The following is a 17,872-nucleotide window of genomic DNA, read 5'->3' as shown; positions in this document are numbered from 1 at the left end:
AGGGTCACCGGACCCGAAACGTTTTCTCCTTCACAGATGCTGCCAGACCTGCTGAGCTTTTCCAGCAACTTTGTTTTTGATCCTGATTTACAGCATCCGCAGTTCTTTTGTTTTTTATTTCTGTAGCCATCCAGCTTGGAGTCAATCCTCAACTGAGGCGATTCTAATCTCCTGGTTATATTGGTCAAGCAGGGCTTTCCTGGTTGGCCCAGATTAAGAACCTCAATCAAGAACCTCATAGTCAATGAAGTCAACCTGGTTCCAAACACTACAATAACATTTTGATTTACATTTCTTATGTTTCCTTTTAAATTCAGTTTCATTAGTGCTCCTTTTACACCTAATTCTTTAGTAAATTGGTTAGTTAAATTTTATCAGGTTTTTCAAAAAGTATACAACACTGAACAAGTCAGAATTCTGACTCGAATGTTGGTGTTGTATCATGAACTCTCCGTAATGCAAAATCATTTACCGTCCAGAAGTTTGCTGAATGAAAGAAAACTACATCATTATTTATCCCTCTGGCAATAACAAGACCAGTTAGAAAACTTAACATAATACAGTTAAGTATTTTTCTATGGTACCTACTCAGTGGTCTAAGATGATACTGTGGCATTGCAATTAGGTTAGTTCCAAATTTACGTACTTGTAATCTATTATAATATACTTACCCTGCAAAACGTTTGATGATGTATGATACTGACAGAAAATCCCATGAATGTCTTCACTTACTACGTGTAGCACAATTAACTGTTCAGACACTGAAATTTCACAAACAAATCCTTGTGGCTTTAGCAAGATAGTATCAGAATGGATCTCAGTGACAACAAATCAAATGCTGTCATTAATTCAAAAGATCGCTATGAAAATATTTTGTTGACAAAACAATATGAATGAACCATGATTTTGTTTAATATGTTGATTAATCTGAACAGGTGATCAGGAAAGGAGAGGTGAGCTGCTGCTGGACCTGTACTCCATGTAAGGAAAATGAATTTGTGTTTGATGAGTACACCTGCCAGGCATGTCTCCTCGGCTCTTGGCCAACTAAAGATCTGAGAGGTAGGAGCTGGGGCTATTTCTAACTTAACCTGTGACCAAGTCTGAAACAGTCTTGGAAATTGCAAATTGAGTAGCATTGGCACAGTAATACAGACCAATTCGTTCTGAATAAACACAGCTGAATAATATTTTTAAGTTACTTTGACACATTAAATGCCTCAGGTATGACCCGACCTGAGCTCCATAGTTGATCATTTGTCTGAGCAAATGAATAAATTTAAAATGTTAATGCCCAAGTGATGCATGATTTCAACCTGTAATATCAGAATAAATCAATAGATGAATTGTTTAGTTCAGCCATATAAATTAAATTTACCACAGAGTCAAAATGAAGTATATCAATTGTGCTGAAATAATTGTATTCAAAAATAATTAAAACAGGCATATTTAATAAAAAAAATTCAGAAAAAGAAAATCCAAAGTCTGTAATTGTAGCAAATACGGCAAAAGACAGTAATAGATTTGAAATTGCAAAGCTTTTGATGGCAAACTCTCAGAATTATCCCTCTAGTACTAACCTGAATTTAAGGATTTTGTGCAAACCAGATTAATGCAGAAATCCCATTTACTTCTGAAGCTGCACTGTGGAATCCGCTGCCTGCAAAACCAACACTACCACCACTACCAGATGATCTGTGAAATCATTTAATGTTGCAAAGGCCTCCCGGTTTTGCTAACATATCAACTGAAATAACATAAAAAGTACTTATTTTTCTTCAGAAAGATGTAACTGAGTTTTCAATGACAATCTGAAGAATAACTATTGTTGATCAACAGGTATATCACTGATAACATAACGTTATATTTTTGAAGTGTTGTTAAGTGTCTCCGTTATGATTAAGTACTATTTTATGAACTACATTGCCTTAAGTGATAATTTTTGTTTTCATAATGACTCAGATTGAGACCATTATTATTAAATACGAGTTGGCACTTTTTCTTTCTAGCCAATCATATGAAGTGATTTGGAGCAGAGATGTAGAGTAAGGTTGAGTATCATCTAAAATTCCGTTGAATGGCTGAAAGTTTTAGGTAACCTAGACTTATTCCTATAAAAAGCAGATAGAAGCTATGTCCACAGTTTTCAGTGTTCCTTAACAATGTAAACTGGACTGAAGAGTAGTCAAGGTGACACTTTTATTTCAGGAATGAAAAGTAGACTGGATAACCAAAGTACAGGGATATTTTTGAAGCATTCATAAACATGAAATAATCAAAAAGAGTCTGAGGCAGTAGAGACTTGTTCAAAATGGAACGTTTTCACCTGAACTGGAAAGGGACAAATATCCTGGTGGAGAAATTTTCTAGTTCTATTCTGGAGGCTTTTAAAAGTAGTGGTGTGTGGGGGGTGGGGGGAGTTGGGATCTGAAGTGATGGCTCTCCCTGATTAACTGAAAATTTTCAGGGTGTTCATTTATCCCATTTTTGATAATAGATACCAACAATTTTCACACCATAGATGTTAAGCTAACTGGTCTGTAATTCCCTGGTTCCTCTTTTGCCCTTTAAAAAGCAGACAGACATGCAATTTTCCAATCTAGAGAGATAATTCCCGTATCTAGGGAACTCTGAAAGATTTTAGAGCATCTGCAATGTGCTGTCCTTCTTCATTTAACGCCCTTGGATAGAAACCATCAGATTCCTGAGATTTGTCACTCTCTAATTCCATTAATTTCCTCACTGCTGATATTTCTCTTGTGTTAATTTTATTCTGTCTCTATTCCTGATCCATTGTTAGTTTCCTCGGCACTTCTGGAAAGTTGTCTTCTTTTTCTACTGTAAATACTGAGGTAAAGTAATTGTTCAACATTTTTTCCATTTCTCAATGTCATTGAGAGTATCCCCACTTTCAGTCTTTGGTGAACATCATTATTCCAGACAGCCCACTTTCTTTTTATGTAATTATAAAAGTTCTTTTTATTGATTTTGATGTCCCTGGCAAGTTTCCTTTAATAATCCCTTTTAGTAGCTCTTATAAGCTGCTTTGTGACCCTTTGCTAGTCTTTGTATATTTCCCTTTCAGCAGGATCTGTGCCTTTATTTTGCATTTTTGTAAGCCTTTTAGTTTTGTGCTATCCCTTATTTCTTTAGTTGTCCATGGCTGTATTTTTTTCTGTGTAGTGGAGCTTTTCCCTCTCAGGGGTATAACCTATTTTTGTATCAAGTTTTCTGAAGCTGGGTCCCAACCTGAAACATCAACTTTCCTGCCCTTCTGATGCTGCCTGGCCTGTTGTGCTCCTCCAGCTCAACAATGTGTTATCTCTGACTCTAGCATTGGCCGTTCTTCCAACCCGAAACGTCAGCTTTCCTGCTTCTCTGATGCTGCCTGGCCTGCTGTGTTCCTTCATCTCCACACCTTGTTATCTCTATCGACAGTTCTTACTATCTCTTTCTGTCACATTAAATGTTTCTATGAACATCATCCATCTTTTCTCCCAGAGTTGAAATGTCTACAACTAGGGGGCACATTTAAGGTGCGAGGAGGAAAGCTCAAAGGAGATGTGAAAGAAAATTTTTAACACAGAGAGTGGTAGGAGTGTGGAACACGCTGCCAGAGGTGGTGGTGGAGGCAGATACAACAGGGCATTTAAGAGATTTTTAGGTAAGCAAATGAATAAGTGAGAAATGGAGGGATATGGACCCAGGGCAGGCAGAAGGGATTAGTTTAATTTGACGTTGTGTTCAGCACAACATCGTGGGCTGAAAGACCTGTTCCTGTGCTGTACGGTTCTATGTTTTATGTAATCTCCTTGTTTTGCCCATTAGCAGATTTTAGCCTTACCTAAATTTAAAACTCTAGTAGCTGACTCATGCTTTTTCCTTCCAAATGCTGAATTGAACTTGACCATGTTATAATCAGTATTTGAATAATTTGATATGTGCAACTGATAAGTTCATATTAAAGAGAAAAATTATACAGGATCAGCATACAAAAAATAAATAGGTTTTGAATGTTTAAAATCATGAGTTTCCATATATTAGAAAATTACAAAAGCAGGAACAGTTGCATTTTGACAAGTCAGTTCATGAGCAGCCCTATATCAGCTACATTTGAATGTATAAATAATCTCAACTCACGACTTAATAGAGGGCAGAGAATAGTTAAAATAAAAATATATCTGCAACACTAGATCTTAATAATTGCTGAGTTAGTCACATTTCTTCAGATGAAGAGCTACAAGATGTCATTGCCCTTGTGATTGTGTGCTGTTTTCTTTCCCCCTTATCAAATTAGATGGAATTATATTTTTTAGAGAATAGCCCAACTATGAACAATTAATCTTGTTTGTTATCTTTAATGCAGTTCTGAATGAAACTTTTAGAATTGGACCATATTTTGACATTGTCAATAACTTCTGTTCATTGTTTAAAGAAAACATGCAACTAACAATAAAAATAGAGGCATAATGTAATCTGAAGTTTATCTTCCTCAAAGTAAATCTAGGTTTATACCACAGACAGGAGTATTTTTATTGATGAATTTAGTGTTAATTTGCTATTTAATCAACTCAAGCACAAAGTGGACATTCTTCTTAGTAGAATAATATTGATACCCTTCATTACTTCCCATCAAAAAGGAGAATTTTTAAGATATTGAAAATGTCAGGCTTCACATACATCTAATTCATTTATGGAAATTAGTTAAATTTGCACACTTTTTTCAGATATATTCTACATATCATCATAGATATCATCCAATTTCATAAAATTTGAACATTTTGAATTCTGGAAACATCGTTATAATTTGTTTAATTTAAATATTGGAATTAGATCAATTGCGTTCCAATTAATGTACAATTTTGTTTACTTTATCAAATGCGTACTCCACATTTTGCCTTACAGACATAGATCATTTTCTAGAAAATATAATTTGTTCAAGTAATCCATATATAATTATCAATGTAACAATGTCATCTGTCTTAGAATGAATTAGTAGTTTTTAACAAGTTGTTGAAGGAAATGTATAGGCTATAACCATGAAAATAAGCAAGAAAATAGTAACAGGTATATTCTAGTCAGCCCATTGAGCCTGTTCCACAACTTAATTAGATCAATACAGATCTGCACCTTAATTCCGTTTCGTCACCTGAACTCCATACATTTTGATGTATTTGCCTGGCAAGAATCTGTTGACCTTAGTATTAAATGTTTCAATTCACCCAACATCTACTGCCATTTGAATAGCAATTTTAGATTTCCAAAGTTCTTTGAAAAATTGTAAAGTGATTTTGCTCCAAAGGATTTAGATTCAATTTTAAGATAATTTCCACTGTTCAGTGGAAATAGTTTCTTTGTAACTTCTCTGCAGTAAATGCACTATTCCAAAACATGCAACTAACTGTTTTAGCCTGATATCAGTTGTGGAGAAACTGGAAACTATTACTAAAGAAATGCTACTTAGAAAATCAGAACGTGATTAGAAGAGAAAACATTACTTTTCAAAATGGGAATTGTATCTGTCACATCAGGAAAATGAGTGATTGTAGTTTATTCAGATTTTCAAAAGGTATTCCGATAATGTGCCACAAGATAAGGGGACTTGGAGCGAGGGTAATATGTTAACATTGATATAGGATTGATTAAGGGACAGAAAAAATGGACTATAGTGGTCTTTTTCAGTTTGGCAGACTGTTACTAGTAGTGTTCCATAAACGCCATTACTGTTGCAAGCATCATGAGCACTGAAGGGCTGACACCCATCTCATCTTCCCAAACTCTTAATCCTTCCTGCTGTCTATGCTTCCTGCTCGTTCACTGGATACGTCTCATACAGTGTCTGGCAGCATCCAAGTAAGCTAGGAAGTGAAGCTAAGGGCTATAACATACAGCCTGCATAGGAGCATGAGATACACTGTACAGTGTTGTGGTCACCATGTCATGGGAAGAATATTACTGTATTGGAAAGGGTGCAACAAAGATTTATGAGGATTTTGCCGGAACTGGAGGATTTGAGTTGTAAGGAGAGGCTGAATAGGCTGGGGTTTTTCTCCCTGGAGTGTTGGAGGCTGAGGGGTGACCTTATAGAGGTTTATGAAGTCATGAGGGGCATAACAATGGTCTTTCTCCTAGGGTGAGGGAGTTCAAAACTAGAAGGCATAATTTTAAGCTGAGAAAGGAAATATTTAAAAGAGACCTGGGGGTAACTTTTCACACGGAGGCTAGTTTGTATATAAAATGAACTATCAGAAGTAGTAGATGGAGGTACAGTTACAAAATTTACAAGACATTTGGATAGGTACATGAATAAGAGAGGTTTAGAGAGATATGGGCCAAATGCTGGCAAATGGGACTAGTTTAGTTTGGGAAACCTGATCGGTATGGATGAGTTGTACTGAAGGGTCTTGTTCCATGCTGTATAAATCTGACTCTGTGACATGTCTCTATGTGCAAAGTGATCCGAAAGAGCTGTCCCTGAGACGAAAGTGTTGAATGACTGAAGTGGTATGAAAGTTGGTCTAAGAGGTATTGGGAGGGTAGTGATTTTTCAATCCTGACTCGTATGGAGAGAGAGAGAGTTGAGGGTGATGGTGGACATGGAACATGCAGGGACATTGTTCTGAAGAGGGAGCTGCATGATAATCAGGACAAACATTCAGTAAGCCGCAGCTACCAGACACCTTCTGTGATTTACATGTCGGAATTTAGGCTGTTCAGTTTCCTGGGAAAGAAGAATTGGCAATAGTATCACTGAATCGCCCACTATCAACATCCTGGGGGTTACCATTGACCAGAATCTCAACTGGACTCACCACATAAACATAATGGCTATAAGAGTAGGTCAGAAGTTAGGAATACTATCGTGAGTAACTCACCTCCTGACTCCCCAGTGTCCTACAAGGCACAAGTCAGGAGTGTGATGAAGTACTCCCCACTTGTCTGGATGAGTGCAGCTCCAACAAGACTCAAGAAGCTTCACACCATCCAGGAAAAAGCAGCCTGCTTGATTGGCACTACATTCCACCAGCATCTACTCCCTCCACCACTGACGCTCTGTAGCCGCAGTTTGTGTTATCTATAAGAAGCGCTGCAGAAATGCACCTAAGATCCTCAGATAGCATCTACCAAACCCATGATCACTTTCATCCAGAGGGACAAGGGCAGCAGATACATGAGAATCCCAGCAGCTTCAAGTTCCCTCCAATGTACCCAATATCACTTGGAAATATATGACTGTTCCTTCACTGTCACTGGGTCAAATTCTAGAATTCACTCCCTTAAGGCATTATGGGTGAATCTACAACACGTGGACTGCAACAGTTCAACACCAGCTTCTCAAGGGCAAATAGCTACGGGCAATAAATGCTGGCCAGCCAGCAATACCCACAAAGGATTGAAAAAAACCATAGAAATGATGTCAGCTCAATGAGTGATGAGATGCAAATTCATGGAATCAAGGTTGTCTTCACTCATTGGTGAGATTCTGACTTTTTCATCCACTCTGCCCTTCTTACCATTGCTCCTACCATGTCAGAAAGGAGGAAATTCCAACTGCATTCTGTCCTTCAGCCAATTTTATATTCATATAGTTCTTTAATATTCTAGGAATTAAGTTTGAGAACAAGTCTATTAATAACATCTCACTAAAAGCTTTCTGAAAGTCCAATTCACATCAACCACCGTATCTTCATCAACACTCCCCATCATTTCCTCAGAGAACTTGATCAAGTTACACAACATGCCTTTCAAACATTTGTGACAACTTTGAATTATTAGCCCATACTTTGCAAATGTCGATTAAATGTTACCCATATTATTTGTCTCTAAATATTTTTACTGACATTGGACTAACTAGCCTAACTATAATTTCTGACGTTTTCCTTCTTCCCCTTTTTTGAAAGAGTGTAAAATTGTTTCTAATCAGTCACTCATTCTGAATGTAATGACAAATTGGTTCGGTACTTTGGACCCTGCAAATATCCTGAGCTGAGATGCCAAAGACCCAAAGAAAGGAGAACATAAATACTCACCACTCACTGTCTTTGAGTTGATTAATCCTAAACCTAACCTGGAATTATAGATTTTGATACAAGACCAGAGACCTCAATTTGTTATGGACCAATCCAGATACCACCTTACCCCCCACACGCCCACACACATCACCACCATCATCATCACCACTACTAAAGTATTGTAAGGAGATAACCTTGACTTAACTTTTATATTTATTTAAAGGCAAATGTAAAGTGATGTATTTGAAATGATTCAATTGGTCCACCACTGGGCTTTAATCAAAAGACACTTTATTCTTACAACTCCATTAAAATAAAAAAAAGAAATAGCATAGCTAGAACTCTATTGAAATAATTATCAAGATAATGTTTTATTTAACCACTAATCATCAACTGTTCCAATATGGGCAGCATTCCATAAACATACCCTTTGGTAAAAATGCAAATCAGCAAAACAGTTATGAGTCTCATATGCTGTCATTCTCCTATGCAGAGGAAAGAAAAATATGCCCTGTTGATTTTTAAGAGGAAACCTTGCTGTCTAAGACTTCAACCTAGCAGCCAAGACCTCAAGCTTTCAGCTCAGCAGTCAGTTGAAACCTTCTTACTAATTGAAAGTCAAACTAAAAGTCTTCCTGGGTCTGAGTGAGCCCTGACCTTGCCTACTTATGATTCTTTTCTTAAAACAAAGTACCTAGGGAGACCTCAAAAGCTGTTTACCAACTGCCAGTCTGAAGGAGACATTTCAGTACCACTGTGGCAACACCGCTCTGCAAGAGAAATAGCACAGAATACATCTCTCTTAAATGCACAGTACCATCACACACCAAATTATTAGAAAGAAAACAGAGCCAATCCACACAAATATCACAGTGACTTGTATTATTTCAAATTAAATGCTTGGAGCAAGGATCATAGGTTAATTTATTGACACAATAAAAATTCTCATCCCCACCTGATCATTGAGGTTCTAATTTAATGCAGACATTTACAGCATTGAATAATTTAATCAGCATAGTAATAAGCTGTCACCAAATATCTTTTTAAATCACTGAAGCATCGAACAACATAATAATCCGAGCAATTACTACATTAAAAGGGAGCGAAAAGTTATGTGAAATTAAAACCAAAAGTGGAAGTACACCATCAGTTCAGTCAGCATCTAAACGAGAAAGCTTGCGTAATGATCTAAGTGAGACCCTCTATTACTTCCACATCCAAGTTTATTTTTCAGATCAACTGTGCATTTGTACCATTTTCATTCATTCAAGTTGACTGTTGTAAGTTGTTGAATTTGTCTCTGATTTTACAAACACAGTGTTATACTTACACCATTATTTCTAAAGATAAGATATGAGGTTGATAGTAAGAAATTGCAAAGAGTTGCATTTTAAAAAAGAAATGCTTTTGCTAGTATTCCTCACTATCTGAAGTCAAACAATGGGGATAAGGTTTGCTGCAAGAGTCTGCACAGAATCCGCCTTAGAGCTGAAAGGCACATGTGAAAGAATTGGTGCTGAGGATGTCGTAACGATTCTTGTAGATTACACATCTGATATTTCAAGGGAATGCTGCCAGGTTGAATCATGATCAAGTTGGCAGGTGGCAAACATAGTATGACAGCAGATTAATCACGGAGACATTCTGTTTTGCCAATGGTCCCTAACTGATGTGAAAACTATAATGTATGTAGCAAGTCTGGATTGCATGTCAAACACCAATGATATTGACATTGGCTACACCTTGTTACCTGAGTTATGTAGCTGAAGTAAGTTATGCTCTTACTGCAATGATAATATCAGCAAGCTTCAACTCTGACAGAAATGCAGTCAGGTAATGGAAGTTTTTCTGCTCCTTCCAGCAGTGCTGTACTGAAACCAACCTAAATATGGTTCTAATGTGGTTCTGCAAACAATAGAAAATATAGGGAGAAACAGGTAACTACTTTTTTGCCACTTGTGTAAGATGAGCAGCTCAACCTATCTGTAGAAATCAATACTGCACTTGATCATCTTTTGGTCTGTTTGTAACTTCCTCAAACATCAAACAGGGATACAGTGGAAAGTCATAGTGAACATCAGCGCATTGTAAGTTTGCATTCGTGAGCTATTGTCAGTCATTCTTGAGTTGTGGAATTAACATTGCTGTATAGACAGACTTCAAATCACCATCAGCATTCGTAGTGAGACATGAAAACATTGAAGGGATATTTTCCACATCACCTTCATGATTGAAAGAGGTAACATAGGAACTAGAAGATTTTACCTACTGAACTTTAAGAAGAATTGGAGATGAGTTTGCCTTTGACTGTAAGTCATATTAAACTCTCTTTACCCAGGCAGTGATACTCCTGCTCAGGGCCTCATTTTACTTTTCAAACTCCAGAAAGTTCTGCATGTTTTTTTTATATATGAGAACACTGGAATAGCTGTCATTGTGCCTCAATGATGAATTCACACTCGCTAAGAATGGCAGGTTTTGTCTGCTTATATTCAACAGTCACTTCAGGGATCAGCATGGAATAGGTCTACTGTGTCAATTCCTCTTAATTGACCCTGAAACATTTCCTTTGACCATTGTAGCTGATTTGATACCTTTACAAAAGTAGTGAACAAGGACACCGCATTGCTTTCTTCAAATTCAGGAAAGAGCCTTGTGTATTTCAGACCTGTGAAGCTTGGTTCTGGTGTAGGGAGATTTAAATTGTTAGTGCATGGAGGGGGGCTTTTCCTAGCAGCTTCCATCTGTCAAGGATGTCACTGAGCCTGTAAGTCCATTTCCAATACTTGGAGCTGGAAAGCCCTCTCCTTCTCCTTCTCTCACCCCTCCTCTCTTTCACTCCAACTCTAGGTGTGTTTTATATTTTACTTTGTTCAGCTCTAGTTGGATAAGGAGCCATTGATCTTTTTAAGTTCTAATTCCTCATCTACTGTTCTAATTGTGGACTGTGTGCTGGTCACCCAGCACTTTGAAGATGTAATTCTGTTTTACCTTGCTGGATATTATCACCTGTGTTTCCCAAACCACAGTCTTTGCTCAGGGTAGCCAACATTTCAGAAATTAAATTTTCCTGTTCTATGCATGTATTGAAATCAAAATGTTCCATTTACTAATGTTTAAGCAAGAAAATTATGTTGTGATTGTTTGTTCATTTTGCTTTACAAATTGTTTCAGCTAACCATTTTTTTCCTTTTGGTTTCCAATCAGTTTTTTTAAAGGTCATGTCTCTTGTATTGAGAGTTCTGTCAAACTTTAGGTTCAATTTCAGTCAAGACCCCAGTTTCTGTTTTGGACAGATTGCAAGTTTTAAACCAAGCCTTGTTATTATTTTCACCACTGATCTAAAGCAGATCGTGATTTAATTTTTCCCTTGATTTAAAACAGTGAGAGCATAGTTCTCCTGCTGCATCTGTTGATGTGCTCTAACTGTGGAGGGACTATAACTGTGGTAAAGTCAAACCAGAAGTACAGTTTATTTCACAGGATCCCAGATGTTAAGGAAATCTCACAACACATGCATACTTACCAACAAACAAGGAGATATAGAATCAGAATATAGAAAGAGATATTTAGTTAGCAATAACTTAAATGCAAATCGACCAGTTTACCAGCTTATCAACATTCTTACTTTTACAATGGAGTCTAAAAGCCAAATATTGGACTTAGCAGTCTGAAATTCCTTGTAGAGGTGGATTGAATGGCCTGCCAACAATTGAGGAGTTGTAGGCAGTTTCCTCTCTTTAAAAATCCCTTCAAAAGGCTTTTGTTTCACTGTTTAATACTTTCAGAATGCACAAGTACAGATTGTAACTGCATTTTTTTAAAGCCAGTGATATTTCCTTTATTAGACCTGGCAACATCCATCGAGAGCAAACAGAGTCAATGTTTTGAGTTAACATATTCCTCCCTGATGCGCTCAATGCTTTCTATGCTCAGTTCGAGGAGAATGCCAACGGCACAATGTCACTTGCCCCGACAGCGCCAGACGCATCTGTTCCCTTCATCACTGCTACAGACATCAGATCAGTCTTCCTGAGCGCAACCTGAAGAAAGCAACAGGCCCAGACAGAGTCCACAGCCATGCACTTAGATCCTGTGTGGACCAGCTGGCAGAGGGTATTCATTGATATCTTCAACCACTCCTTGCTACAAGCCGAAGTTCCCACCTCCTTCAAGAAGGCCACCATCATCCTAGTACCAAAGAAAACTCATACTAAGTGCCTTCATGACTACCGCCCAGTGGCTCTGACCTCTTTAATCATGAAGTGCTTCGAGACGCTGGTCACGGCCCACATCAACACAAGCTGCCCAGGCTGCCTCGATTCCCTGAGATTTGCCTACCGATGTATCAGGTCCACAGCGGATGCAATTTCCCTAGCCCTGCACTCATCCCTGGAACATCTGGACAAGAAGGACACATATGTCAGACTCCTAGTCATCGGCTACAGCTCTGCCTTCAACACCATAATCCCGTCCAGACTGATCCCAAAACTCCGAGCCCTTGGTCTCGGCTCTGCCCCGTGCAACTGGATCCTCAGCTTCCTGACCCATAGACTGCAATCAGTGAAGATTGACAACTGCACCTCCTCCAAGATAACCCTCAACACTGGAGCCCCCGCAAGGGTACATTGCCAGCCCCATACTGTACTCCCCGTACACCCACGACTGTGTAGCCAAATTCCAAAAGAACGCCATCTACAAGTTTGCTGACAACACCACCATAGTAGATATCAAACCATGACGAGACAGAATACAGAAAGGAAATAGAGGGCTTGGTGTCATGATGCAATGATAACAACCTCTATCTCAATGTCGGCAAAACAAAAGTACTGATCATTGACTTCAAGAGAAAGGAGGAGAACACACCCCCATCTACATCAATGAAGTGGAGGTTGAACGTAAAGTTCCTAGGAATGACAATAACAGACAATCTCTCCTGGACTTCCCACATAGATGCAATGGTCAAGGAGGCACAACAATGCCTCTTCTTCCTCAGGTGGCTTAGGAAATTCATCATATCCATAAGGACCCTTACCAATAGGGGAGGTGATGGTTAGTGGTATTATTGCTGAACTGTTAATCCAGAGACCCAGATAATGTTCTGGGGACTCAGGTTCGAATCCCGCCATTGGCAGATGGTGGAATTTGAATTCAATAAAAATATCTGAAATTAACAATCTAATGATGACCGTGAATCCATTGCCCATTGTCAGGAAAAGCCCATCTGGTTTACTAATGTCCTTTAGGGAAGGAAACTGCCTTCCTTACCTGGTCTGGCCTACATGTGACTCCAGACCCACAGCAATGTGGTTAACTCTGAACTGCCCGCTGGGCAATTAGGGATAGGTAATAAATACTGCCTAGCCAGTGACACCCCTCATTCCATTAATGAATAAAGGAAAAAAAAACTTTTACAGATGGACCATAGAAAGCATACTGTCCATGTACATAACAGCCTGGCACGGCAACTGCTCTGCCCAAGACCGTAAGAAGCTACAGAAGGTTGTGTGCACAGCCCAGATCATCTTGGAAACCAACCTCCCATCCATGCACTTCTTGCTGCCGCAGAAAGGCTGCCAACATCATCAAAGCACCACCGCCCCCACCCCCACCCAACCCAGTAATGCTCTTCTACAATCTCTTCTATCAGGCAAAATACACCAAAGCTTGAACACATGCACAAGCAGGTTCAAGAACAGCTTCTACCCTGCCGTTAATAGACTGATGTTTGGACTCTCTAACTTTAAATAATGTTAATCTTGTTAATGTTGATCTTGCTTCATGCACCTCCTGTGTAGTATAACCTGTATGCCTCACTCTGTCTAAGCACCCTATGATCTTTATGTTTGCTTACTATGATCTGCCTGTACTGCTCGCAAACAGAGCTTTTCACTGTACTTAGGTACACATGACTACAATAAATCAATTTAAATGGTGACCCTTTCTCAGCTCTGACTTGAAACAGTGACTCTATTTTCTCTCCAAAGATGCTGCTTGACTTGCTGAGTTTCCCCATCAATTTCTGTTTTTGTTTCAGATTTCCCAGCTTCTGTGGTTCCTTGTTTTATTCTGGTGTTTCTTTTGTTCACTTGTAGCCTGGAGTTAGGACTGTTAATATTCTAATTATATGCTGTAAGGTGCACTCCTGACTCCTTAATCATCTCCTTTTTCACTACTATATAGTTAAAAAGGTAGTTGGGTTCAATACTGTGGGAGTTACATTCCCAAGCATCTTGGTGGAAGAGAGCAGGCACCATCAAGACAAGGGTTTGCATTGCAGACAAACAACTGATTATGGCCTATTCCAGGCATTAAGTGGAAAGGCAATTGACACAACACCTTGAAGGATGGGTGTAACTTGGAATTTTATTGTACAAGGTTTTTATTCCCCCTTTGTAGAATATCATCACTGTAACAGATTATAACAAAATGGTTGGCATCCAAGTCTCAACAGGAGCTAATTGTATATTTATTGTGTGGCTGATGTTGACTTTCGTAAACATTCCAGAAGAACATTCAGTCCTAAAGAGCTGCAATAGAGTGAGAGAGAAGAGGTCATGCAGATAGTTACCAGCACCTAAAAGAGTGAGAGAGAGATAGGTTCTTGGTTTCTAAAACAGCAGAAGAAAGGGTGGGGACAGCAGCTTCAGAAAAAGGATAAGAGAGAGAGCAGAGACAGTAGCTTCGTAAAGAGTGGGAGAGAGCGTGGAGTCACCAAACAATGTGAGAGCAGGGAATTGCAGATTCATGAAGAGACGAGCAGATGAAAATTGATGGCAGAGAGCCCCTTCAACCTGTTTCTACCTGTCAGAGCCAAACAGAGAGGTCATAGGAAATCAGGTAAGTGATTGTTAGGTTTTTCATCTCTATCTCTTTTGATAGTCAGATCATGAGGTGTTATTGTAGCTGAAGAGCAAAATTAAGAAATTCACTTTTAACATAGTCAACATTAAAATTAATTAAATACTGTAGAAATAGCAGGTGATGTATTGCAAGTGTAGTATGTGAGAGCTGGTGGATGCTATTGTCATCCATGGTGAGCACATCTGCAGTAACTGTTGCCTGCTGGAGTAACTTTGACTCAGAATTGATGAGTTGGAGTCAGAGCTGCAAATGCAGTAACACATCAGGGAGAGGCAGAGATACCTGGCCTCTGATAAGAGGTTGTCACACCTCTTAGATTAATTACATAGAATGTCAGGGACAAGAGAGTATTGCTGTAAGTGAGGCATAGTAATGAGGGATAAAATAGTTAGGAGATTAAATATTATTCTCCGCAGCAAAGACTGAGAGCCCTGAAGGTTATATTGTCTACCTGGTGCCAAGGTTCTCTTCCAGACTAGAAAGGAACTTGGAGTGGCAGGGGAAAGTTTCAGTTATAGCATCATAGAATCCATACAGCATGGAAAGAGGCCATTCAGTACATCCAGTCTGCACTGACCCTTTGAAGAGCATCTCATTCAGACGCAGCCGCCCACCTGATCCCCATAACTCCACGTTTCCCATGGCTAATCCACCCAGCCTCTACATCCCTGAACACTATGGGGAAATTTAGCATGGCCAATCCACCTAACCTGCACACCTTTGGACTGTGGGAAGAAATTGGAGCAGCTGACAGAAACCCACACAGACACAGGCAGAACATGCAAACTCCACACAGTCACCCACGGCTGGAATCAAACCCAAATCCCCAGTGCTGTGAGACAGCAGTGCTAACTACTGTGCCACTGTGCCACCAGTTGTTGTGTACTATGTGAGTAAAAAGCAGAACCACAGTAACAATTTCAGAATTGCTACTTGAGCCACATGTTAATTAGGATAGGATAAGTAAGGCTAGAAAGTTGCGTGGCTAAAAGCTTTGTATTCAAGAAGTGGGTTCTGATTCATGGGGCATGGCAACAGTACCTCTGGAAAGAGAGAGCTGTTCACTTAGGATATACTTCACTTGAACCATGCTGAGACATTATCCTGGAGAATCATATTGCTAGGGTTGTGGATAGGGGCGATAAAATGTGGAGCTGAAGAAGCACAGTGGGTCAGACAGCATCAGAGGTGCAAGAAAGTCCAAGTTTCAGGTCTGGATCCTTCATCAGGACTCCTGATGTGCTTCTCCAGCTCCACGTTTTATCTACTCTGACTTCCAGCATCTGCAGTCCTTACTGCCTCGTTGTGGATAAGGGTTTAATAATGTAATTGCAATGGTAGGAAGCTTGTCATGTTTGTCAGCAGGTTACACTCAAGATGGTAGCCAGTGCTCAGGGAGCCCTGATGCAATTTTTTTTCTGGTAGCTTCTGATACCAGGGGTTCAGAAATGGTCAGTGAGCCACTCTACGTTTAGGAATTGGAAGTTGGGCAGCCCACCAACCTCTTGGCTCTATCTGCTATGTTGTGGACATTTTTCCTCCTGGATTGAGAAAGAGATTAACAGAGATGAAAGTGAGTGGCCTAGCTTTTATTTTTGGTGTAGGTAGAGAGGTGTCCTGAGTGAGTGAGTAGGCAGTACTGGTTAGCCTAACACCTATTGGGACAATGCTGGAGTCCATTATTAAGAAAGAAGTAGTATTGGATTTATAAAAGCTTAACACAATTAAACATAATCAATATGGTTTGTGAAAGGGAAATTATTTTTGAAAAATTTCCTCATCATCCCTGAGGATTTAACAAGCAGAGATGAAAAAGGGTGTAATTGGATTTTCAAAAGAAGTGTTTGATAGAGTTGCACATAAAATGCCATTGCGCAAAAAAGCTCATGGTATTATAGCTAATGCACTTTGGTAAAAAGAATCACAAGGTAGACTATTATTTAAATAGAGAGAGACTCCAAAAAAATGCATCACAGAGGGACGTGGGAGTTCCTGTACATGAAATACAATGTGAGCATGTTGGTGCAGCAACTAATTAGAAGGCAAATAGAATTTTGGTCATTATTGCTCAGGAGTTGGAGTCTAAAAATAGGGGAGTCTTGTTACTACTATACAGTGTGTTGATGAGGCCCTGCCTGAAGTATTGTTAACAGTTTTGGATCTGATATTTAAATAGGATATACTGACATTAATGGGTGTTCAATAGAGATTGACTAGATTGATTCCTGGGATGAAAGGTTTGACTTTTCAAGAACGGTGAACCAGCTTAGGCCTTTATTCAATAGTGGTTATAAGAATGAAGAGACGTCTTATTGAAATATATAAGATTCTGAGGGGGCTTGACAGGGTAGTTGTTGAGAAGATGTTTCCACTACTACGGGAGACCTTGGGGATATAGTTATGGAATAAGGATCTCCTCATTTAGGAGTGAGATGTGATTAATTTACACTCTGGAGGTAGTGATTGTTTCAGATACTCTAACCAGAGAGTTCCAGAGGCAAGATCATGTAAAATATTTAAAAGGGAAACTACATAGGTTTTCAAAATATTGATGAGTTGAGGGCTATGAGGAGCTAGGACAAAAGGAGAGTTGAGACCCAAGCAAATTATTCGTTATCTTACAGAATAGCCTACTTTTGCTCTTGATTATTATCTTATATTCTTAAGTTCAAACATAGAATTTATAGCAGTCATCTTTTTTGGGTTGATTATATTTTCTTATTGTGTTCTATTATCTGGTCTCAATATCTTACTTCTCTTTTGTTCCTCTCTGTATATCCCATTCTAAATGTTATTGCCCTTTTGTTCCATTCTCTCTTGTTTCCCATGCAATCTATTTCTAACTTGTCCTCTGCTATTCAGTTCCCTTTCTTGACCTGTCTCCATCTTTTCTCATTGCCACCAATTTTTTTTTATAATTTGGAGCTAACTCAATGTTTCCCATCTGGCAATGGACTGTCACCTAAAAAGTTAAAATCTGAGAGTGTTCCCTTGAT

The 17,872-nt window shown here is 38.9% G+C and overlaps 1 protein-coding gene across 1 annotated transcript in view; it reads left to right on the top strand.

Annotated features, from left to right (window-relative positions):
• grm5b (glutamate receptor, metabotropic 5b) overlaps nt 1–17,872 on the top strand; it is a 488,213-nt gene that overhangs the window by 402,111 nt on the left and 68,230 nt on the right. The window contains exon 6 of the mRNA XM_048598053.1: nt 936–1,062. Within this exon, the coding sequence (XP_048454010.1) occupies nt 936–1,062 (127 nt within the window). The remainder of the gene's footprint in view (nt 1–935; nt 1,063–17,872) is intronic.

The sequence above is a fragment of the Rhincodon typus genome, chromosome 6, assembly GCF_021869965.1.
Source record: "Rhincodon typus isolate 14 chromosome 6, sRhiTyp1.1, whole genome shotgun sequence".
Lineage (NCBI taxonomy): Eukaryota > Metazoa > Chordata > Chondrichthyes > Orectolobiformes > Rhincodontidae > Rhincodon > Rhincodon typus.
The sequence above is the reverse complement of the archived record's forward strand: the minus strand, read 5'-3'. Positions and strand labels throughout refer to the sequence as shown.